General features: G+C 42.9%; 1 protein-coding gene across 11 annotated transcripts in view; it reads left to right on the top strand.

Annotated features, from left to right (window-relative positions):
- sema4c (sema domain, immunoglobulin domain (Ig), transmembrane domain (TM) and short cytoplasmic domain, (semaphorin) 4C) overlaps positions 1 to 19999 on the top strand; it is a 115442-nt gene that overhangs the window by 41798 nt on the left and 53645 nt on the right. For 9 of the 11 annotated variants that reach the window (XR_006309910.1, XM_043681280.1, XM_043681287.1 and 6 more), the window contains one exon: positions 15839 to 16009. Coding sequence is in view for 10 of the 11 variants with exons in the window: in XM_043681278.1 (XP_043537213.1) it covers positions 15839 to 16009 (171 nt within the window). In the remaining variant the exon portion in view is untranslated. Of the gene's footprint in view, positions 1 to 1281; positions 1613 to 14847; positions 15505 to 15838; positions 16010 to 19999 lie in introns of those variants that run through there. The other 2 variants (XM_043681285.1, XM_043681283.1) reach the window with 2 other exon arrangements.

Below are 19999 nucleotides of genomic sequence, written 5' to 3' on the forward strand. Positions count from 1 at the left end.
ATCGTGCACTTTGCATTTAACATCTCCAAATGCAAATGATCATGTTCGTCCCACACAAGTTCTGTTAACAGGCTCTCATAATAGAAGCAGTTTTTGCACCACTCGGCTTTGTCAGTGCAGCGTTCCTCCTCTGGTCCCATTTGCTTAATGTAGAAGCAGTTGTATTTCTGAGCCAAGTATGCTTGTGATCAGACAGTACAGTGCAGCCTTTGTCCGGACTGTATGGGCAATAACCTGGTCTGGCACGCTTTGAGCCCATCTGACCCATGGGGCAAATGCTAGCTTTCTAAGCATCACTTCTGTCACTCCCAGTCCAATTCTCTTCATGCAACTGTACATTCTTCATTTACTGAATTGAGTCGTTGCTACCTGGATGACTGCCTTGGTAACTGCTTCCCAGTCATGGTCACAGAATGCACATCAATTCATAAAATTGTTATCCCATAGCTCGTGCATCTTGTAGTTGAAAACACAAGTTTATCCTGAAGTCCTTTGAACCACGTAAAGGGGACTTTGTTTTATTCCAAGTCTGCCATACAAAAATCAGTCAGCTGTACAGCTTTAACAAATGTTCTCATTTTGAGTGAATGCAGCCACGGGCACACAATGCTGCCCCCCCCACCACCACCACCTGAAAATGCTCACCTGCAGCAAAGTTTCTTCATCCCAAGAACAATTACAGTACATCTTGTCTGAGCTAAGAACCCTGCGGCTTAGTTGTGTGGTGAGAAGAACTAGCCTGGGTTGCAGTTTTTCAGTGCCATTGTGGCAGTGTAACGGCTTGCTTGCTGCTGTTTTTTCCTTAGTTTTTGCAGCCAGCCTGAACCTGTAACAACAGTAATCGGTCTACTACATGCATGTTTGATTCAGTTGACAGTTTTTTTTTCTTAATAAAACTGCTGCCGTCTCTCGAGCATTGCCTTAAGAGACGTGTTCTGTTTAATCAGTCTATGGTAGTGCTTGTTGTCCAGTGCTTAATGTTGAATGTAGTACGTGACAAAAACATATGTCCAAAATTTGCAGTTTTGCTTTTACTGTTTGAACCACAAATTGTGAGGTCAGCCCAAGTGTCTGCCTGTCAGTGCCGAAGTTGTCGACTGCCTCATTAAAGCACCATTTCAAGTTTGTGAGGCAGTTCGATGGTTGATGCTTGCAGTAACTGTGTCTAAGCTTTTTGTTTTTGTAAATGCTTCTCTAGGTTCACTAAAGTTCCCCTCTGGCTGACGCATACTCCCTCCACCTGTGTTTGGAGCTAGAGCGCAACTCTGTACGTATCAGTCTCTTGGACAATGTTTAGGTGTTTTGTGAAAGTTGATGAGGGGAATGACAGGTTGGCTTTGGAGAGTCCATTTGAGCTTGTACAGTATGGAAGTATTTCTGGGGTTTAACATGTTTGCACTTTGATGTAATAGGTTTGGTAAACCTGCCTTGTGTTTTCTTGAGATTTTAAGATTGTCGGATGATTGCAATCCTATTGCACGTGGTCAAGGCATTGAGTGGGCTCATGAGGTCATACGTTTGCAAGTCCATCTGCAAGTTCCTATCCATATTTGTACAGTCCAAGTCGAATGAAGCTTTTTGAAGACTGAGCAGTGAATGCTTACTTGGTAAGGTATGTTAAGGAGCAGCACACTTGAATTTGAAGAACAGTTGATTAAACAAACGTGGTTGCAGGAGCTGAAAGGCTCACTATTGTCACAGCTGAGGCCTATCCCACATGTATACACAAGTGAATTCCGAACAGAAAACACAAACATGATCAGGATTGGAAATCTTGGCATAGTGCTGCTTTTTTTGGATGTAGTAACACTTCTGAAGGTATTAATAGAAGCTGAAATGGTTCCACCTGTAATTACTGATCTCTCAGCCTGGGTGGAGAGCAAGAGTTTGTTTCTGCTTTTGTGAGCAGGTGCATCAGCTCCCTGACTCTGAACAGTAATCTCTGAAATATAGTTCTAGTTATTGCTGTCACATAACAGTTGTTATTGAGTAGTGCATCTCCTGTCGGTCGTCCACAGTTGGATGTGGTCAAGCAGTCATCATTCGCTCGAGTGACATGAGGCTTGAGGGCAGCAAACCCCTTTAGGTCTAAGTCTGCATTGATGGCAGGAACTGGGAAATGACTAGTGTATATCGGGGAAACAGCACAAGTTTCACTGGTTTGCTTCATCGAGGAATATTGATGTTGCAATTTCCAGTTGGACTCTTTGTGAAACAGAGAGCCTCAACTTGGGGATTTATTCCGTACTGGTAAGAGATGGATGGGATGCTGTGCTGAGATGCACCTCAGTGGGACCTTCCATCTCCTGATTTTTGGTACCTGATAGATAGTTGCTGATATTTAACTTAAGATAAAGAAATGGTAATGCACTGAAAAAAAGCTTGACCTTCAGTGGTGCCTTGTGTAGGAGGGAAGTGGATGGTTTCGAAGATTTCGGACTTGAGAGTCTAAACTCCTCAAGATATTGGCGGATCCATGGACACCTTTCGACTAAGTTGTGACAGTCAGTGCCTGGAATGCAAACAGGAGTCTGGGCAGAACCCACCCTCCACCATAGGTCACTTGTTGCTCCTTCAACTTTTCATAAAGATAACTGGCATAAAGTTGGTTCTTTTTTGTATTAGTGAATTAATTTATATAATCCACCAACCATTACATGGGGAATGCTTAATGTGCTGATGAAAATGAAACAAGAGCCACCTTGTTAAAGATGTCAGTATTCCGAAAGGAGTGGTTTGCTCTGGTGAACCGGAATTAATGTGTGGGATCACTTCAAGACTTTTGCTTTTCTGACAGATTTTGCTTCGGGCATTGCTTCATGTTGCTTTTCATCAGAACATTGCATTTACTTCTTGAAGTTTGGACCGATGCGTGCAACAGAAGCAATAATCAATGTGAACAGCTGAATATCAAATTGCTTTCCTCTCTCCTTGTTACTGTCATGTGAACTCTGGTACTTCCTGCCTGTTCCTAAAGCAGTTGATCTGGGTGCGTGGCTGAGTACGAATACAATTGGACATAGAAGAAATTAATATCAATCTTTGTCTTTTGTTAATATATCAGGGCATCTACAAAACCATGGTTCTGCCATTGGAAAGGAACAATTTTTGTCTCCAGAAATAATTACACAGAAGTACAAAATCCCAAGCTGTGAGTCATGTTAAAAACAGAATCACCTTTCAGGCTTGTATCTAATGAAAGGGTTTTGTTTATGTGAAGAGTAATACAAGTGCATTGCAGGCTGAGAGCTTGCTTCAGATTGTGTTGATAGACAAGAATCGCATGTACAGGAGTGAATGAAGAGTTGAGGTTGGAGGAAGGACACAAAGAGCAAAAACATGCTAGGCGTAGTAAGCAGGTTAGACAGCATTCGTGTCAAATTTGGGAACGATCATGAATTTGAGAAGTGAAGTCAGTCCTGTCTTCAGCAATAGATTGACTAAAAAACTATATTCAAGCTGTTTTCTTGCTGATTCGTGATTGCCTAAGGATGTCTCTCTCTCTTCCTTTCTTCTCATCCGTTTTTCAAGTCACGACCGGTAGTGTGGCTGTTAGCCATGTTGATATCTGTTTCATATTTTCAATCCAGGGAACACCATACTATTTGCATACCTGCACCACTTGTTTTATGAGAAATACCGGTTTGGCTAGCGCCATGAATATTGAAGCAATGAAGCCTTATTTTGCATTGCCTTAATGTCACTTTTCTTTTGTTCTAAGTCATACTGACGTGAGTGAGTTGGTCTCGTGGTAAGATGGATTTGCATTATTTCTATGCACGCACCAACATTTCTCAGAAGAACCAAAATTGCTGGGTCATGGATTTTAATGAGCAGCTGCAGAAATGAGGTTTCGATGGTGGGAGCAGTTGCAGTTTAGTTCCTGATTTTACCCTGTTTGCCAGTTTGGTGTTCCACCTGGGGAAGTGGACTGAGTGATGGCAGGTTGTTGCTGCTGCTGTTGAAGTCCACCCTGGAAGTCCACATGTTCTCATCCTGCACACAGCCATTTAATAAGAGACCCAGATGCAAAACTGAACAAATGCATCACTGAGGCACCAGTTCACTCTGTTTAGCTGTGTATCATGACCATCCCTTCCGCCAGCACCCAGTTAGATAAACTTGTGACGTTCAAGTTTGGACTTGGTAATCCTCGCAACGTAAAAGGTGGATGTGAACACTGCCCATCGATTATTTCTTTGTTCTGCTGTTTGCCGCTTAGCTAATACCATTAATGGCTTCCTTAATGGCCATGAATTAGGCTTGCAAGAGTGCATGTAACATTACATTATAAAAATCTTGGTGCAGCTGATCCACTTGGGCCTACTTGAGTGCACATGAGGCACAGTAAAGCTGTTCTGTGTTTAAACTCTCCCAGGATATGTGCAATGAAACTAGTCGAGAGTCAATTTTCTAAGTGTACTATTTAACTGTGTGTTTTGTCTGAGAGCAAAGCTCCTTGAATATAGCTGTGACATAAAATACCTTCACATTTTTCTGTAGCGCTCAGTCAGTTCTCAGCTTTGGGTTATTATTATTGGGCATTTGGATAAGTTTTAGGTTTCTGCCGATAATCTGTGTTGAAGATGTTTGAGCTCATTTTATTGTAACTTGGTAAGTGGGACTGTTTGTAACTCATGATCTGGTCTAAAGTTTGATGTGAACTATAACTGAGCTTCTTTGTTGTTCCATTCAAGGGCTATTGACCACACAGGAGTCAAGTTAGTGTAATCTGAGACTTGGAAATGACAGAGTGCAATCCCATGGTCTCGATTACAACTAAGTGAATACCTGATTGCTCATAGTTGTAACCTATCTTTGCTTTTTGCCGAATCCTTGTCCTTGTTTAATTGCTGCTGCAATTGGATTTTGGGTGGTGTCATCGGATCCTACTTAGGGCTATTCATTAATTTAGCCTCTGACAGCAGCCAGAGTTTATAGGAAGGGAACAGGGGAAAGGAGTACAATGAGGTCAAAGCAGGAAGCAGAGAGCTGACTGTGTGTGGGTGTTTATTTCCAACTAGGAACATTTGCAGATGTAAAGGGGTGGAACCGTTGGAAAACACTGCCTACTTTATGTCCTGTCCCTATCCCTTGAGACAGGCTGAGCAATGGTTTAATCACCAGCAGCAAGAGGTAATTATATAGCACATGTCAAGATGCTTCATAGGTAAAGGAATAAATGAAATGTGACTTAATCAGAATGCTGATGGGGGTAGTGGAGGGGGGAAAATTTTCATGAAAGTGAGGTGGGGGGAGGCAACAGAAGAACATGAGAGGGAGATGTTGAGGAAAAATGCAAGCTGTGATCTCTTTGAAGGCCCGGCTGTCACAGATGCAAAGAAGATGCCTGAGGGATTAGAATCGGTGGTGTAACCTTGTGTCCGTAGTTTAACTGGACAAAGGTCAGGTTCCATTGTGACCCCTGCCCCTGTTGGTTCGTTTTTATGTTGATGCTGGATTGTAATGGTCTGGATTGTAATTGTTATTTAATACTTCACTGCCTCCCAGCTGTCAGAGGTAATGAGGATAGGTGATACTTACGGATATCTGGAACACTGCAAGATTGTCAGTAGCTTCAAGAATCTGGCAAAAATTGTTCAAGAAATGTTCAATACTAGTGCTTTTGTCTTTTTGAACTTGAATCATTGCACACTCTAAACACAGAACAAAAGATGCATCGTTAGAGACAGCTGAAACGAGATGTTTCTGAAGTCGTAAAATGCTATCTTGTGTTTTTTCAGTGATTAAATCTAGTGTCATAATCTTTGGCTAAGGCCTCCCCCCGCCCCCAATGCTCTTGGCTGTAGATGCTGCAGTCCCTGATATGATGGTGACGCAAGTTGAGTCCGTTGGGACACTTGGTATTGAGGGATTACCGTAGCCAGCTGCTGACGATACTTGGAGCTGAGACTGATTTAGATAATCAGAAGATGCAACTGAGAAGCTAGCCAGTGAATCCACTGAGTCTGCCAACACTCAGGATACTCATTTTAACCCACTCCTCCATCCTTCAACTGCTAACTGCAGGTTTAACAGGCTGTTCACTCTTGTTATGTGATTAGCCCACTGTTTGAAATCAGTTTGAGTTTTTTTTGTTGAAACTACTCCGAGTATTTGGGCCACTGATTGTGGCAGTATACGTTACTTCTGAAAAGCACTAAATTGCTTTTGTCTTGCCAAGATTTGTCTGGCTTTTCCCACAAGTGGGAAGATGCTTTAGAACCCAGCTGTCTCAGAAGCCATACAATTCTTGGCATTGGCACTTTAATGGCCAACACCTTGGCACTCATGGCATTGCATCTTCCTGATTTCCATTCAAGATTTCCACTCAACCAACACTCCTCCTCCTGTCAAGTAGTCAGTTATCTCAATTATGTAGACATCAAAAAGTTACTGAATGTTCATATCCTGTCGGACCATGCTTCTGTCCAAAGTCCACATGCCCACTTTTTTTGGGGCTGCAAGCAGTGTATTTTAATATGTTTAATGGGGTGCTCGTCATGTGCACTCCATGTTACTTGGGTGTTCCTGGATACACCGTTCTGGGTTTGCAATTGAGTGACTTGTTCCTTTCCTCCTCCCAAGTTTTGGCATATTTCCCAAAGAAATATGTAAAGGGATGAAGGAGGGTTGCAGGCATTTGGGTGCAAACATGTTTAGCTGAGATGCAACATTTACATATGGTGGTGATTTGAAGTGGACATCAGAGCAGATGACCAAAAAACTTAGCCAAAAGTAATATATTTAGTGGAGAGCCTTAAAAGAGGGAGAGGTGGAAAGGTCCAGTGAGGAAGATCTAGAGCTGAGGACTGATAAGTTAAGGGCACTGCCTCTAAAAGCTATGATGAAAATGCAGAAATAGAAAATAACTTCAATATTCGAGGTTTGCAGAATTTTTGACGGGCATTGGTGAGAATGTAGGGGATTGGAGTGAAACCACAGACAGATTTCAGCAGGCCGAATCCTTAAAATGAGCTGTTAATCCAATCTGGAGTTAATGGCTCGCAGAATCTGATCGTGCTGACATACTATTTGCCAATCTGAGCTCCAAATTCCTTTAAATAGGGCATTATATCATCTGCATTCAATTGCATTAAATATAAGAGGAGTCAAGTTTTGCCATGAAAGTTGTCTCAAACCACCGGTTAACATGTGAACAGCACTGTTTACACTAGTTATGATAACAAATAATCCTGAGAAGTGTTGTCATATTGTGACTGCTCCCCATCCTCATATCCTTGGTGAGGAGTGTATATTAGCTAGTCTTGGAGTTGCTGATTCCTCCTGGCAAATGCCTTTCTTGAATGCTCCCTGACACATTGGGCCATGCTTTCTTCTCCCTGACAGGAGATATCCATAAACACTGCCTGTAAACTGGTGAATGTTGTAATTTGGGTGAGAATCCAGAGAGTGGGCAGCTGCTGATCAAGAGTTTTGCTATTTGGTTTGGAAAAAAAGACCTGAAGGTTGGCAATCACTCCAGTTAACAATAAACAGGAGAGAGAATTTTGAATGTAGCAGTTCGAACGACACTTCCTGTCATACAAACATTTCGCATAACATCCTCAAAAAAACGACTACTTGGATCTCAGCTGGAGTATTGTGTTCAAATTTGTGAACTGCACTTGAGGAAGGATGTCAAGGGTGTGCAAGTGATCTACAGGAAGGGTACCAGTGATTAAGGATGCAACAAACATGAAGCGAAGCTGGGAAACTTCTCCTTCTAAACAAAAGACACCAACAGCCTTGAGGAAAGGTCTTTCTTTGTCACCTAACAAAATCTTGCCACACAGCAAGGTTGGCAATGAGTGGACACAGCATTGATGACAAAGAAAAGATGAGATTAATTCTTTTCCTGCTAAATGATTACTACTTGAAAGCTGGTGGTAGATTGACTGACTGTAATAAATATAATTTTTGAGCAAATTGTCATTGTACTCGGTCAAGTGTGAATCACTTGGGGGTGAATGGTCACAATCTGTGCAATATGATTTGAGCAGATTAATCATCCATGTGAAAACATTTTGCAGAACCAGTGCCACTTTTGAGACATGGTCTCATTGTTTTGTAGTAGTTTCAGCTGTTCGTGTACACAAAGTAGGAGTCGGCTCAGTTCCAATTCATTCTGTTAAACATTTTAGAGTGCCGGTGTAAACAGGAAGGGAAGGGTAACAATATAAGGCTAGGGGTTTCAGAATTAGTGTGAATGTTATTTTCTGATTTCATAGCTAACACACCTAAGTTTGGTCTGCAGTCTGAGTCCATCTCTGGAATGCATGTGCCCTTCATGTGCAGTTTCACTGCAGCTTTGATGTGGCAAAATGGGACATGACCCTCAGACATGATCCATTGTTAGATTCTTGTCCTTGCGTGTAGTATCAGCTTTCATAAGACCATGTATGAACATGATGCCGGTGAGGTTTGCAGAGACCCAAACCAATGCTTGTTGAACACTGGGTTCAAATTCCTGCCACGGCACTGAGTGGATTTGGAATTGAAGTGGTATGGAATTGAGAGGCATGAAGCAATGGTGACTGAAACTGCTCATTTTGATGTTGGAAAGTCTGATGAGGTTCATGAATGCCCTTCACTGAGTGCTTCAAGTTAACTATGGGCAAGTAAATTTTCTGATTTCTACCACGTAGCATTCTCCCTCAGCTGATGAATCGGTACTACATGTTGAACAAGACTTAAGCAGGGAGAGTGCTAAGGGCACAAAGTAGTTTGGATAGGGGGGTTCCGTGTCCAGCAGCAGCACTATGGATTGAGCCAGTCAGGTCCGAAAGGTCATACCTACTTAGTTGGGTCTGCTACAAGTGATGAGGGAACCACTGAGAAATAGGCTGATCCTCTGTCTGTCTCATAGCAATCTGCTTGGTAAAGTTGCACCTGTCCATGACAGTATTGGTAAGAGTGACGACTGCACAGTCATTGCAGAGAGCAAGCCTTGCCTTCACAATAAGAATACTTAACATTGCATGGCACTAACACTGTGCTAAATGGGACAGACTTTGAGCAGATCTCGCAACTCTAGATTGGGCATTCAAGAGATGCTGTAAGCCATCAACAGAAGAATTGCACTCCAACACAATCTGCAACCTCATGGCACGTGCATGCACACACACACCCCCCACCCCAATCCAGTTAGGTGACGGGAATCAACTCTTGTTTGCAAGCAGCATGCAAGGAGCAGCTGGAGGTGTAATTTTTAAAAAATGTGTGAATCTCGTGTTGCTACCAAACAGGACTAATTCAAGGTCAAAAAGCATAAGTAGCAAGTGATAGAACTTAGTGAACCTACAGCAAACAGATCAGATTTAAGCTCTGGACTTGTCCCATGTATAGTTATGAATGTTGAACAACTGAACAAGCCATTTGGTGGCTTCAAACGTAGACCCATCATTAATGGAAGCATCCAACACATGATGTTGACGAAATCCACGCTATCTTCAGCCAGAAGTGCCAAGTGGATGACCCATCTTGCTTCCTCTGCCCAGCATCATGGATACAGGGATAGACCATGTGATAAAGAACACATGGTAGCGAGAAGCTCTGGATACTGCCAAGGCTACGGACACTGACAAGCTTGTGATAATAGTACTGAAGACTTGTAGTTCACAAGGTAATGCCCACCTAGGCAAGTTAAGCTAATAGCTAGAACGCTGGCATCTACCTGACTGTATGAAGAATTTCCCTTGATGTTCTGCACACTAATGGCAGTACACAACCAAATGGGCAAATTACTTCTCCATCAGTCGATTCTCCAATCATACGTCAAGTGGTGGGAAGTGGCATGAACAGTGCTATGAAACAATAGTTGCTTAGCAATAAACTGCTCATGGTCCAATTTGTGTTCTGCCAGGATGACTCAGCTACTGATCTGATGACAGCCTGGCTTCAAATATGGACAAAAGAGCTGAATTCCAGAAGTGAGGGAAGAGTAAGAGCCTTGACATGAAGGGCTGTGTTTCACCATAGATTGCAGCAAGGTATCCCAGCAGAAATGAACAGGGAGGAGTTGAGTAAAAACTTCAGCTGGTTTGAATCATTGACACAGGCAAAGATGGTTGTGCTCTTTGGAAGTCTAGCATCTCACCTCCAGGACTTTACTTGACTTTAGGAGTTCCTTAGGATAGTGTCTGAAGCCCAACCATCTTAAGTTTCATCAGTGACTGACATTCTACCATTTAAGGTCTGAAGTGGGTACGTTCAACAATAATTGCATGATTTCCCTGGAGCGTTGGAGGTTGAGGGGTGACCTTAGAGGTTTATAAAATCATGAGGGGCATGGATAGGATTAATAAACAAAATCTTTTCCCTGGGCTCGGGGAGTCCAGAGCACGCAGGCATAGGTTTAGGATGAGAGGGGAAAGATATAAAAGGGACCTAAGGGGCAACGTTTTCACGCAGAGGTTGGTGCATGTATGGAGTGAGCTGCCAGAGGAAGTGGTGGAGGCGAGTACAATTGCAACATTTAAAAGGCATCTGGATGGGTACATGAATAGGAAGGGTTTGGAGGGATATGGGCCAGGCTCTGGCAAGTGGGACGAGATCGGGTTGGGATATCTAGTTAGCATGGATGAGTTGGACCGAAGGGTCTGTTTCCGCACTGTACATCTCAATGACACTCAAACTCGGATACTGAAGCAGTTGTGTTGAAATGCAGCAACAATTATGTAATATTCAGGCTTGAGCTGACCAGTGGCAAGTAACATGTCTGCTGCACAAATGCCATGCTGTGACCATCACCAATTAGAGAAGTGAACTATCACCTCGTGACACTGAATGGTATCACCACCACTGAATTCTCTACACACGTCTTAAGAGTTACCATTGACCAGAAAGTCAACTGGACTCGAGACAGTGGCTGAAAGAATAAGTTAGGCTATGAATCGTGCAGCAGGTAACTTGGCTCCTGACTGCCATAGCCTATCCTTGATTTACAATGCTTAAATCGAAGGGTGATGAGATACTGCCCACTTGTCCAGATGGGTCAGGCTTGACACCATCTGGGGCAAGGCAGCCTCTTGCTCCTCTGCCACTCATTACCTATTAGTACTATCTACAAGATGCACTGCAGAACATTGTTTTTACCTAGATCTTTGGCAATGACTGCAGATGCTGGAAACCAGATTCTGGATTAGTGGTGCGAGAAGAGCACAGCAGTTCAGGCAGCTTCCGAGGAGCAGTAAAATCGACATTTCGGGCAAAAGCCCTTCATCAGGAATAAAGGCAGAGAGCCTGAAGCGTGGAGAGATAAGCTAGAGGAGGGTGGGGGTGGGGGGAAAGTAGCATAGAGTACAATAGTTGAGTGGGGGAGGGGATGAAGGTGATAGGTCAGGGAGGAGAGGTTGAGTGGATATGTGGAAAAGAAAATAGGTAGGCAGGACAAGTCATGGGGTCAGTGCTGCACATTGATGCCCTGGGGTTGAGTCCGTGTGGGCACATTGATGCCCTGGGGTTGAGTCCGTTTGTAGAGAGCCCCTTCCAAACCGACGGCCACTTCTATCCACAAGGAGTAGGGCAGTAGATAAATTGCTATGTCCCTAACCTGCAATTTACTCTTCCATGCTAATTGCAATCCTGACTTGAAACTTGTGGGTAAGTCACTCAGTTGCATTAAATTTTGCCTATTAAAACATTTCAGACAAAGTAGTGAAATGATAATTAACACTTGAGTTGCTACATGCAATAACTAACAGACCCTTTCAAGTGAGCAAGTATAAGCCTGCAACCCAACTTGGCTATTACCAGATTTGGTGAAATCTGGCCAGATCTTAAACCATCCAAGTTTTGTCTCAAGATGTTTACAGGGTTTGGGCCTTCTCCAGTGTTTGTTCTTGTGAAGTTCTGCTGTTGAGTTGCTCTGGTGTTTAATTCTGAGTTGTTAATTCTTGGATTTGAAGTCATTTTATATTGTTTCTTCGCTTGAGAGTCCTTTAGTTGGAGATGATGAAGGTCTGCAGTTGGCTTCCTGATCAAAAACTATCTGTTTTCAGTTAGATTTGGCCTTGAGAGAGAGAGAGAGAGTTAGAAGACACAACATTACAGTGATAACTCCTTAAATTGTTCTGCACAGTCATCAGTTGTCCTTGTGGCAATAGAGCATTCAACAGATCAGGCCCAAGTGTCAAAGTTGCTTTCTTCATGTAGTCTCAGCAAGACGTGGCTAACTGCTAGAGTTTGTGTAACAGGCTGTCTCAATTTCTTGTTTATTTGAGCTGGACTTAGTGCTGTGTGTAATGATGTTTTTGATTTTAGTCCATGAAGAGTCAGTACATTTCTGAAGTCTGTAATATGACAAAATAATTAATCGTTGCTTCTGTGTCACACGTCTAAACTTTGTCATTTCCTTTCTGAGGGCACGATGGATTTAGTTGTGAAAGGCTGCTGCGGATGGGCAATAAATCCTGGCCAGAGTGACAGCATGTTAGGGGAATCTACCATCTTGACCTTGTCTGTCCTTTTATCTGAATCCACACCCACTGCAAGATGATTTAATCAAATGTATATGCACGCCTGTTACAGTGACTTGAATTTGAGGGTGCTTAACAATGGCTGTACTTGGATACCTTGCAAGTGACACAAGATTGCGTTAGAGACTGGAGGCAAGCATGAGCTATAAACCCTGCCTGGCACTATTGTTGGACAGCTGACATTCTGATTTTGAAATTGTTTTCTTGTTGTATCACAATACACGTGTTTAGAAGTGTCATTGAAATGAAGATGCTCCTGTTGTATCTTAAGCTCATGTGCTGCCTCTCTGATCTACTGGTTATGATCTAATCACTTTGCACAGTGCTGTACGATGTGATATCCTTCTGCCTTATCCAGAAGATATCGAATCCTGCTGCAATCTGAGTTTGGCGTATATGCCAATGACTTGAAGACACAAGGTCATTGTGTACCTGCTTGAGTGGTGTATCCGCTGAGCCGGATGGTCTTCCCTAGACATGCATGGGATCAAATGGGGCTAGCAGCCTGGTGGGGGCAAGTCTATTTTCTGCACTCCTCATGCACAGTTCTGCACCTATTGCCACACAAACTTGTAAAAAGCTTATTTCATGGGCTTTGGGAAATCGCATACATGGTACAGGATACAGCAGCATAGTTATCTCCACAAAAAGTGTTTTCAGCCGAGAGAATCCAATCCCTACAGTGCAGCAAGAGGCCGTTCAGCCCTTAGGGTCTGCTTCAGTGCACCAAAGGGCATCCTATCTAGACCTATCCTGATAACCCTGCCTGATATTAGGGCATATCTACCTAACATTCACCTATTTGGATTGTTGGGCAAAATTGGAGCACCTGAAGGAAACCCACGCAGACACTGGGAGACTGTATAAACTCCACACAGACAGTGGCTCAAGACCAAAATCAAACCTGGTGCTGAGGCAGCACTGCTAACTAATGGGCCAGTGTGCTGTCCAGAGGTCTACAAGTGTAGAAACGTACTTTGCGATTGTGACGTATATGAAGCTAGTTGAAATCCTGTATTTTACCACAAACAAACACTCTGACATGTTTCCGGAAGGATGGAATTTTTAAGACATTGGATCTAGAGCCTCTGAAGCAAGAGCTAAAATTAACAAGGCTGACAAAAAGTCTGGACAAGGTTAAGCTTGAGAGCGTGAATGAGGTTACCAAGTTAGGTGGAGGGAAGTATGTCTGTACTTGGTGGAACAAAAAATCTGTTTTATTGTGCTAAATCGATTAATCCATTTTCCACTCCTTGAGGGTGGTTCAAATTTGGAACTTGCAAATGCAACAAATGAACCCTTCTGCATTTCAGATGTATAGAAAAGAGGAAGGTACCCAATGAAAAGCAAACAGGAAAGGTGGCAGTTGTAATTGGTCGCAAGAAACTCTGCTAATGTAACAAGTGCTGGCAGAGACTATTTGGGCTGAGTATCCTGCCTCTGGGCTGTACAGTATAGTGCATGTACCATGAGTTTTGCTGAAATGTTGTTTTTTACAGTTTGTACTTGAAATTTGCCCACTGTCCTTTTTTTTTAAAAAAAAGTCTCGCAGAGAAATTTCATGCTCCCCATCACAGGGTTGACATCATGTAAGTGGGAACAGACAATGAGCTAACCTGCTCACATTACGACATGGCAGCAAGGGATTAGCCCATGATCTAATTTGCCTGCATGATGTGTTTGCACTGCGGGAGATGATTCTCCTCTGAGAATTTGCTATTGTAACGTAAATGACATGCGATTTAATGATTGCACTGATCTCACTGCTCAATATTCATTTGCTTATATACAAGGGTTCAGCTGGGACTTCTGATGTCTGAAGTTGCGATTGGACCTTTATGATGACTATGTCTGCATGTTAACTGATTTAATCATCTGAATAATTGAAACATGAGGGTTTTACTGAGCTGTGTACCAACTGCATCAGTTTTGAACTGTGCACAGGACAACTGGTTTAAGTTTTTGTGCTGAGCCCATTTTGGAAAAATTGAAGTAGTGGTAAGTGTCCATATTTGAATGAGAGCGTAGTCTTGGTTGCATGACTCATGAGCCCAGTGGTTGAGTCATTTTGCATTAGTCATGCCCACGGTTTGCATTAGAAAGCTGGCCACATAGTGAGGCTGCTGAAAACTTAAACAAGACTTATCGTCACTAAGTCATGTCTTTCTCATGAATTCTGGCAGCTTTTATGGAGAGCAACACAGCTGTCGAGTATTTACAGAAATTTGCTCTGCAATTAACTTTGGGTCAATGACATATTGAGATTGTTTTTGGATCTCTAATCTTACATGGAATGCATTCTAGCTAATTGTTTCTGACTTTTGACTGCAACATGAGAATTTGGGTATGTTTATAGCTTTGACCAGCTTGCATTACTAATGTTAGATTTTTGTGTGATTACTACCTAACCTGAACTATTTCAGTTGGTCTTGGTGAGTTGATGAACTTAATGATAAGCACTCTGTCCAGAAGTTCCTAGACCAAGTTGATTGTCTCCACTGTTGGTCAGAAGCTGATTCTATGCTTAGTCACATTTGTTTTTAAGAGGCAGAATTGATTTGTAAGCATCTCACTAGGACTGAGGGGCCTCCCATGAAAGAGTGTCAAAAAGTTTCGGTTATTCTAAGCTTTTCTCTATGACTGAATGGAGGTAAATAACTGGAAAATTGTAAGGTTTGCCCCATTTATCCTTTAAAAACCAAATAAGTTCTGATTTATCAAGCTTGAGTGGTTCAGTGCATTGTTCCCTTGCCTCTGAACCAGAAGATGGCATGAAATCCAACTCTAAAATGTGCTGGCTGTGAAAGATCTCTCCCCCCGCCCCCCAATGCAGCTTATGTCTGTCCCTAGCCTGGAAAGGTTGGGAGCAAGTGGAAGGCCTTTCAGTTGTCTGAAGTGCCAACTGAATTTGGTGTTGCATAATGGCCCCACGCAAGGTGGGTAAAGCGAAGGCACTGTTTGCATTTGAAAGACTGATGGAAACAGGATCACAAAATTGACAAGGCAATTACAATATCTAACTTTGGTAAGCAAGATGGCACCCACTTTCAATTGGCTAGCTCTAAAGTAATGGCGCAGACAAGTTGGGCCATATAACTGCCTCTGCTCTTTTGGTATTGTTTGAAATCTTTGTGTTGACAAGGACAGAAAATGTCTGATGCTCTGCAAAGTGATGCTTGTCTGCAAGGTTATCTTGTATTACTCCATGCTGTTGTGCCATTGTGGAATGGTATGGAGTCTGTCAGCTCCTGGCAGGCATTGCGCAGCTTACATAGCCTTCAGGGTCTGCTTGTTGTCTGAAACTCATATGCTGTTCAAAACTTTGTTGCAGTACTGACCAAGTTAACACTTGTTTGCAGCTTGCCCCACCTCCCAAGACCAAGACGTCACAACACAGTGTGGAAGGATGGAAGATATGGCTAGTCATGGCTGTTATTTGCTCATCCTGAGCATCGTGATTGGGACATTGCTTCAGTCAACACAGTCAGTTGGCTGGAATACAGTGCCACGCAAAACTGTGCGACACAGTGGTAAGTAGTCAAATCATTTGTCCTGCATCTTTTTCCTTTCAGCCCTGCGTGATGTGAGTGGTTCTGGTAGTTTTGAAGTGGAGTTCCCCATCTTGAGTTTGACTCCACTGAATTTGGATCGTGCCAGGGAACCACATAACCTGAAGTCCTGAATGATGTAACACATGACCATGGTTACAAGGTACAAGGGAGATGATCAAAATTGAGAAGTATGAAAGTATTATGCTGAAAACCTGCTTTTACATGTGTGTCACCTTGGATACACCACCTTGTTTTCAAGATCAATCAGTTCCACAGGGGTATGTTTTCGCAGCTCATTGATTGGAGGAGGGCTGACTTGGTTTGAGTGTTTATTCGGCATAGTCGCTTATACATGCGAGTAAAAGACAGGACACAAATCTTAAAAACATGAGACACTGATCCTGCAGAGGTTCAGTTCTCTGCCTTGCTGACAGAATTTGGTGCTTTGATTTAAGTTTTCTCTGCATGTAGGGCACAAAATAACCTTTGGCACAAAAGCCATTATTGGAGTTTATCAAATCTTGCTGGGAGGAATAGAGGTATGAGTTTGCTGTTGGAGAAAATTCTAAGCTTGGTGTTCTTAATCATCCTTATCCATGCGACAACTGTGAACTTGGTGCATTTTGTCATTAGAAACATTTTCTGTCATGTTTGGCTGCTGCAGGACTGATGCTACTCCAGCCTCTGTGAGTGAGTTGTTGGCTAACAATGTGAAAAGACACCAATTTATAGAGTGTAATTCTAAGGCAATCACCAGATCCCCAGTGGACCATACTTGGTAGCCATAAACTTGCTTCTCTAACTATATCTAAATCAGGAACTGTGGCAATCACTGCTTTTGAGAAACAAAAGTGCTTTTCCCAAACAGCAGACTGAATATTAACAGTGCTGTGAATCCGTGAAAGATGATGTGTTTGCACACTATTTTGCTTTGGGTTTGTTTTTTCCCTGCTTGTGGAGTGCTTTGCTTCTCTTTGGACGAAAGCTCACCCAATTGTGTTACACATGAAATGTTTTGATTCTCCCACTCAAAAATGCAAATGTAAAATTGACACCAAGCTATTTCTGAATGGAGTTTTGTTTCCTTTTAAGCTTTTGGGCTCACTGCCCGTGTGGGGGGGGGGGAAAAACACAAGCTACTGTAATGTGTGGATTATGTTAACCAGCTGATTTGAGTCAGTGCTTTTGAATTTTGCAACAGGTAATGGAGGGTACCATGAAATTCAGGTGAATCATCAGCATGGTCTCTCTTCACTATCAGCTGACTTGCTGTCAGTTCAGCAAGCATTGCCGCTGAACTGATTGGATATGACTCATCGTCCCATTGTACTAGATATGAGCATCTCCACTTCATTCTAACCCAGCCCAAGTTGCTCCCATTATGCCTTGAAAATCTTCAACCTTGAAGATGTTCTGTGACTTCGCATCCACGACTTTGTGTGGTACAGGTTCAGGGTCAGACATTTCATCTTGTCCCTAAAGTAGCACAAGTGGAAATTGTGTACACCCAAATGAGTTAATGGAGGTTGGAAGAAAGAACACCATAACGGATTGAGATGAATGGCTCAGAATTTGGTTTGGGTCAGGATATAGTTTATAAGCTTACGTGACATGTAACAGTAGGAACAAGGGAAAAGAATGTGCGTTTGCACTCCAGATATAGCGAGAAGGTCTTTATTTTTAAAGTGAAGATCACACCCTGGCCACCAGCAACCAGCCCATCCTCGGTGACCATAATGTTTTGTAGTTGAGTGCAGATGCCTATTTGTGATTTACAAATTATAGGGAATCTCTGCCCATATTGGCTGAAACATCTACAATTATGAGTAAAGAATATAATTTCCTGTAAACTGAAATAGTATCATGATTTACACTATGGTTGTCTTAGAGGGGCAAGCATTTGGCCTTAATTCATTTTGGCCAACTCAAGTTGGGATTTGTCTATTTTAGTTTTTAGATTTGGTGAGTAACCTTTTAAGTTGGGTTTCGTGATGCTTAGTCTTTCATACAGGATAAGTTGATGTTTTCTGTAATCTATAATTTCAAAGCCCTGTTGGAGTGCTTGGAGTTTGGTTGCACTGTAGAAGTTGGAAAATCTTTGCTAAGAAACATTGCCTTCTTTTAATCCTTTCAGCAAAGGATACAGCACAGAAAGTAGTTGTTCTATTGGAGCCATTTGGGGGAGCACAAGCCTACTTTTAATGTTGTATTGTCTGGAAACCCCACTCATTGCCAGTCAATTTCTTGTTAAATCTTAAGCATCAGTCCTCAAGTTCAGTACATGAGCCATGATCTTAGCATTGGATGGGGCTTGAGGTTGTTGAAGAGTTTCCTGTTGATGTGACTGGAAAGTTGTTGTTTAAAATGCAGAAGAGGACAAGATTATCCACTTAAAAAGACTTCTCCCCAGTAACATTGAAATGTGTTGCTATTATGAAGTCAACTGGGAATGCACATTTGAATGAACTGATGTGTACTGTTAAGCATTGAACTGAAGCAACATCTGTGAGGGCGAATGTGGGGTTGAGGAGGAGAGGATAGATAGGCATTTGGGCCATTAAAAAAGATTTAGTCACAGTTTTGATAGCAACCGTTACACAAAATGAGATTTGAGTTTTCCTTGGAGTGAAAGTTACCAACACGATTTGTGCTGATTGTCTGGCAGAGGTATAATATCTGTTTCAGGAAAACCTGGGTCCTGTTGGAATTCACAGGATCCAAGTATTGAAGGAATCTTGAATAGGAGCCTTTGATTAGTTACTGTTGTCTCTGCCTTGAATTAAATGCTGGGCTTCAGGAGGGGAGGATCAGCTGGCTGTTTTAGTAATGGCTTATGTTGGTAGTGAGCAACTACTATGGAATAATATAATGGGATGCTCTCAGACAACCTGGTGAACAGTCCAGAGAAACCTGGACCAAAGATGTGACAATTCAGCAGCACCCCTAAATGTACAGATGGCGCCAAATATTTGCTGTTTTAAAGTTTATGATCACCTGATCTGTTTTTTTAAGAATAGATTAGATTCCCTACTGTATGGAAACAGGCCCTTCGGCCCAACAAGCCCACACCGACCTCCGAAGAGTAACCCACCCTGACGCATTCCCCTGCCCTTTTATACCCCTGACTTATGCACCAAACACTGGGCAATTTAGCATGGCCAGTTCACCTGACCTGCACATCTTTGGATTGTGGGAGGAAACCGGAGCACCTGGAGGAAACCAACGCAGACACTGGGAGAATGTGCAAACTCCACACAGACAGTCGCCCGAGGCGGGAATCAAACCCGGGTCTCTGCCGCTGTGAGGCAGCAGTGCTAACCACTGAGCCATTATGCTGCCCCAAGTGAGCACAGCAATGCTGACCATTTTGTTTCACAAACACTGCTACCTTCACACTCCTGTTCAATGCTATCTGATTTCTTCGACATTAGTCCAAGAGTTACCACCAAGACATTAGAGTCCTGAAACCAGCAGCTAAAACTTGTGCTGACATCCGGTATTGGACTGGAAGCGCTCAGCTCAGCAGTTCCATCCAATGCAGGTGGTTGGCAAGCTTATCCTTGTCCTTCCTGCAACAGCATGGACTGGCCCAGGGTCTTGCATCCCCCTCAATTACCCTCACATCTGTTTCCTGTTAGAGCAGACTGACATTCCCAGAAGTGGGAAGTGAATGAAATAAAATGGCACTCTGCCTCTCACAGATGTCGGAGAAAGTGAGGACTGCAAATGCTGGAGATCAGAGCTTAAAAATGTGTTGCTGGAAAAGCGCAGCAGGTCAGGCAGCATCAAAGGAACAGGAGAATCTACGTTTAGGGCATGAGCCCTTCTTCAGGGATGAGGAGGGTGTGCCAAGCAGGCTAAGATAAAAGGTAGGGAGGAGGGACTTGGGGAGGGGTGTTGGGAATACGATAGGTGGAAGGAGGTTAAGGTGAGGGTGATAGGCTGGAGAGGGGGTGGGGGCAGAGAGGT

The sequence above is a fragment of the Chiloscyllium plagiosum genome, chromosome 42 (assembly GCF_004010195.1).
Source record: "Chiloscyllium plagiosum isolate BGI_BamShark_2017 chromosome 42, ASM401019v2, whole genome shotgun sequence".
NCBI classification, from domain to species: domain Eukaryota; kingdom Metazoa; phylum Chordata; class Chondrichthyes; order Orectolobiformes; family Hemiscylliidae; genus Chiloscyllium; species Chiloscyllium plagiosum.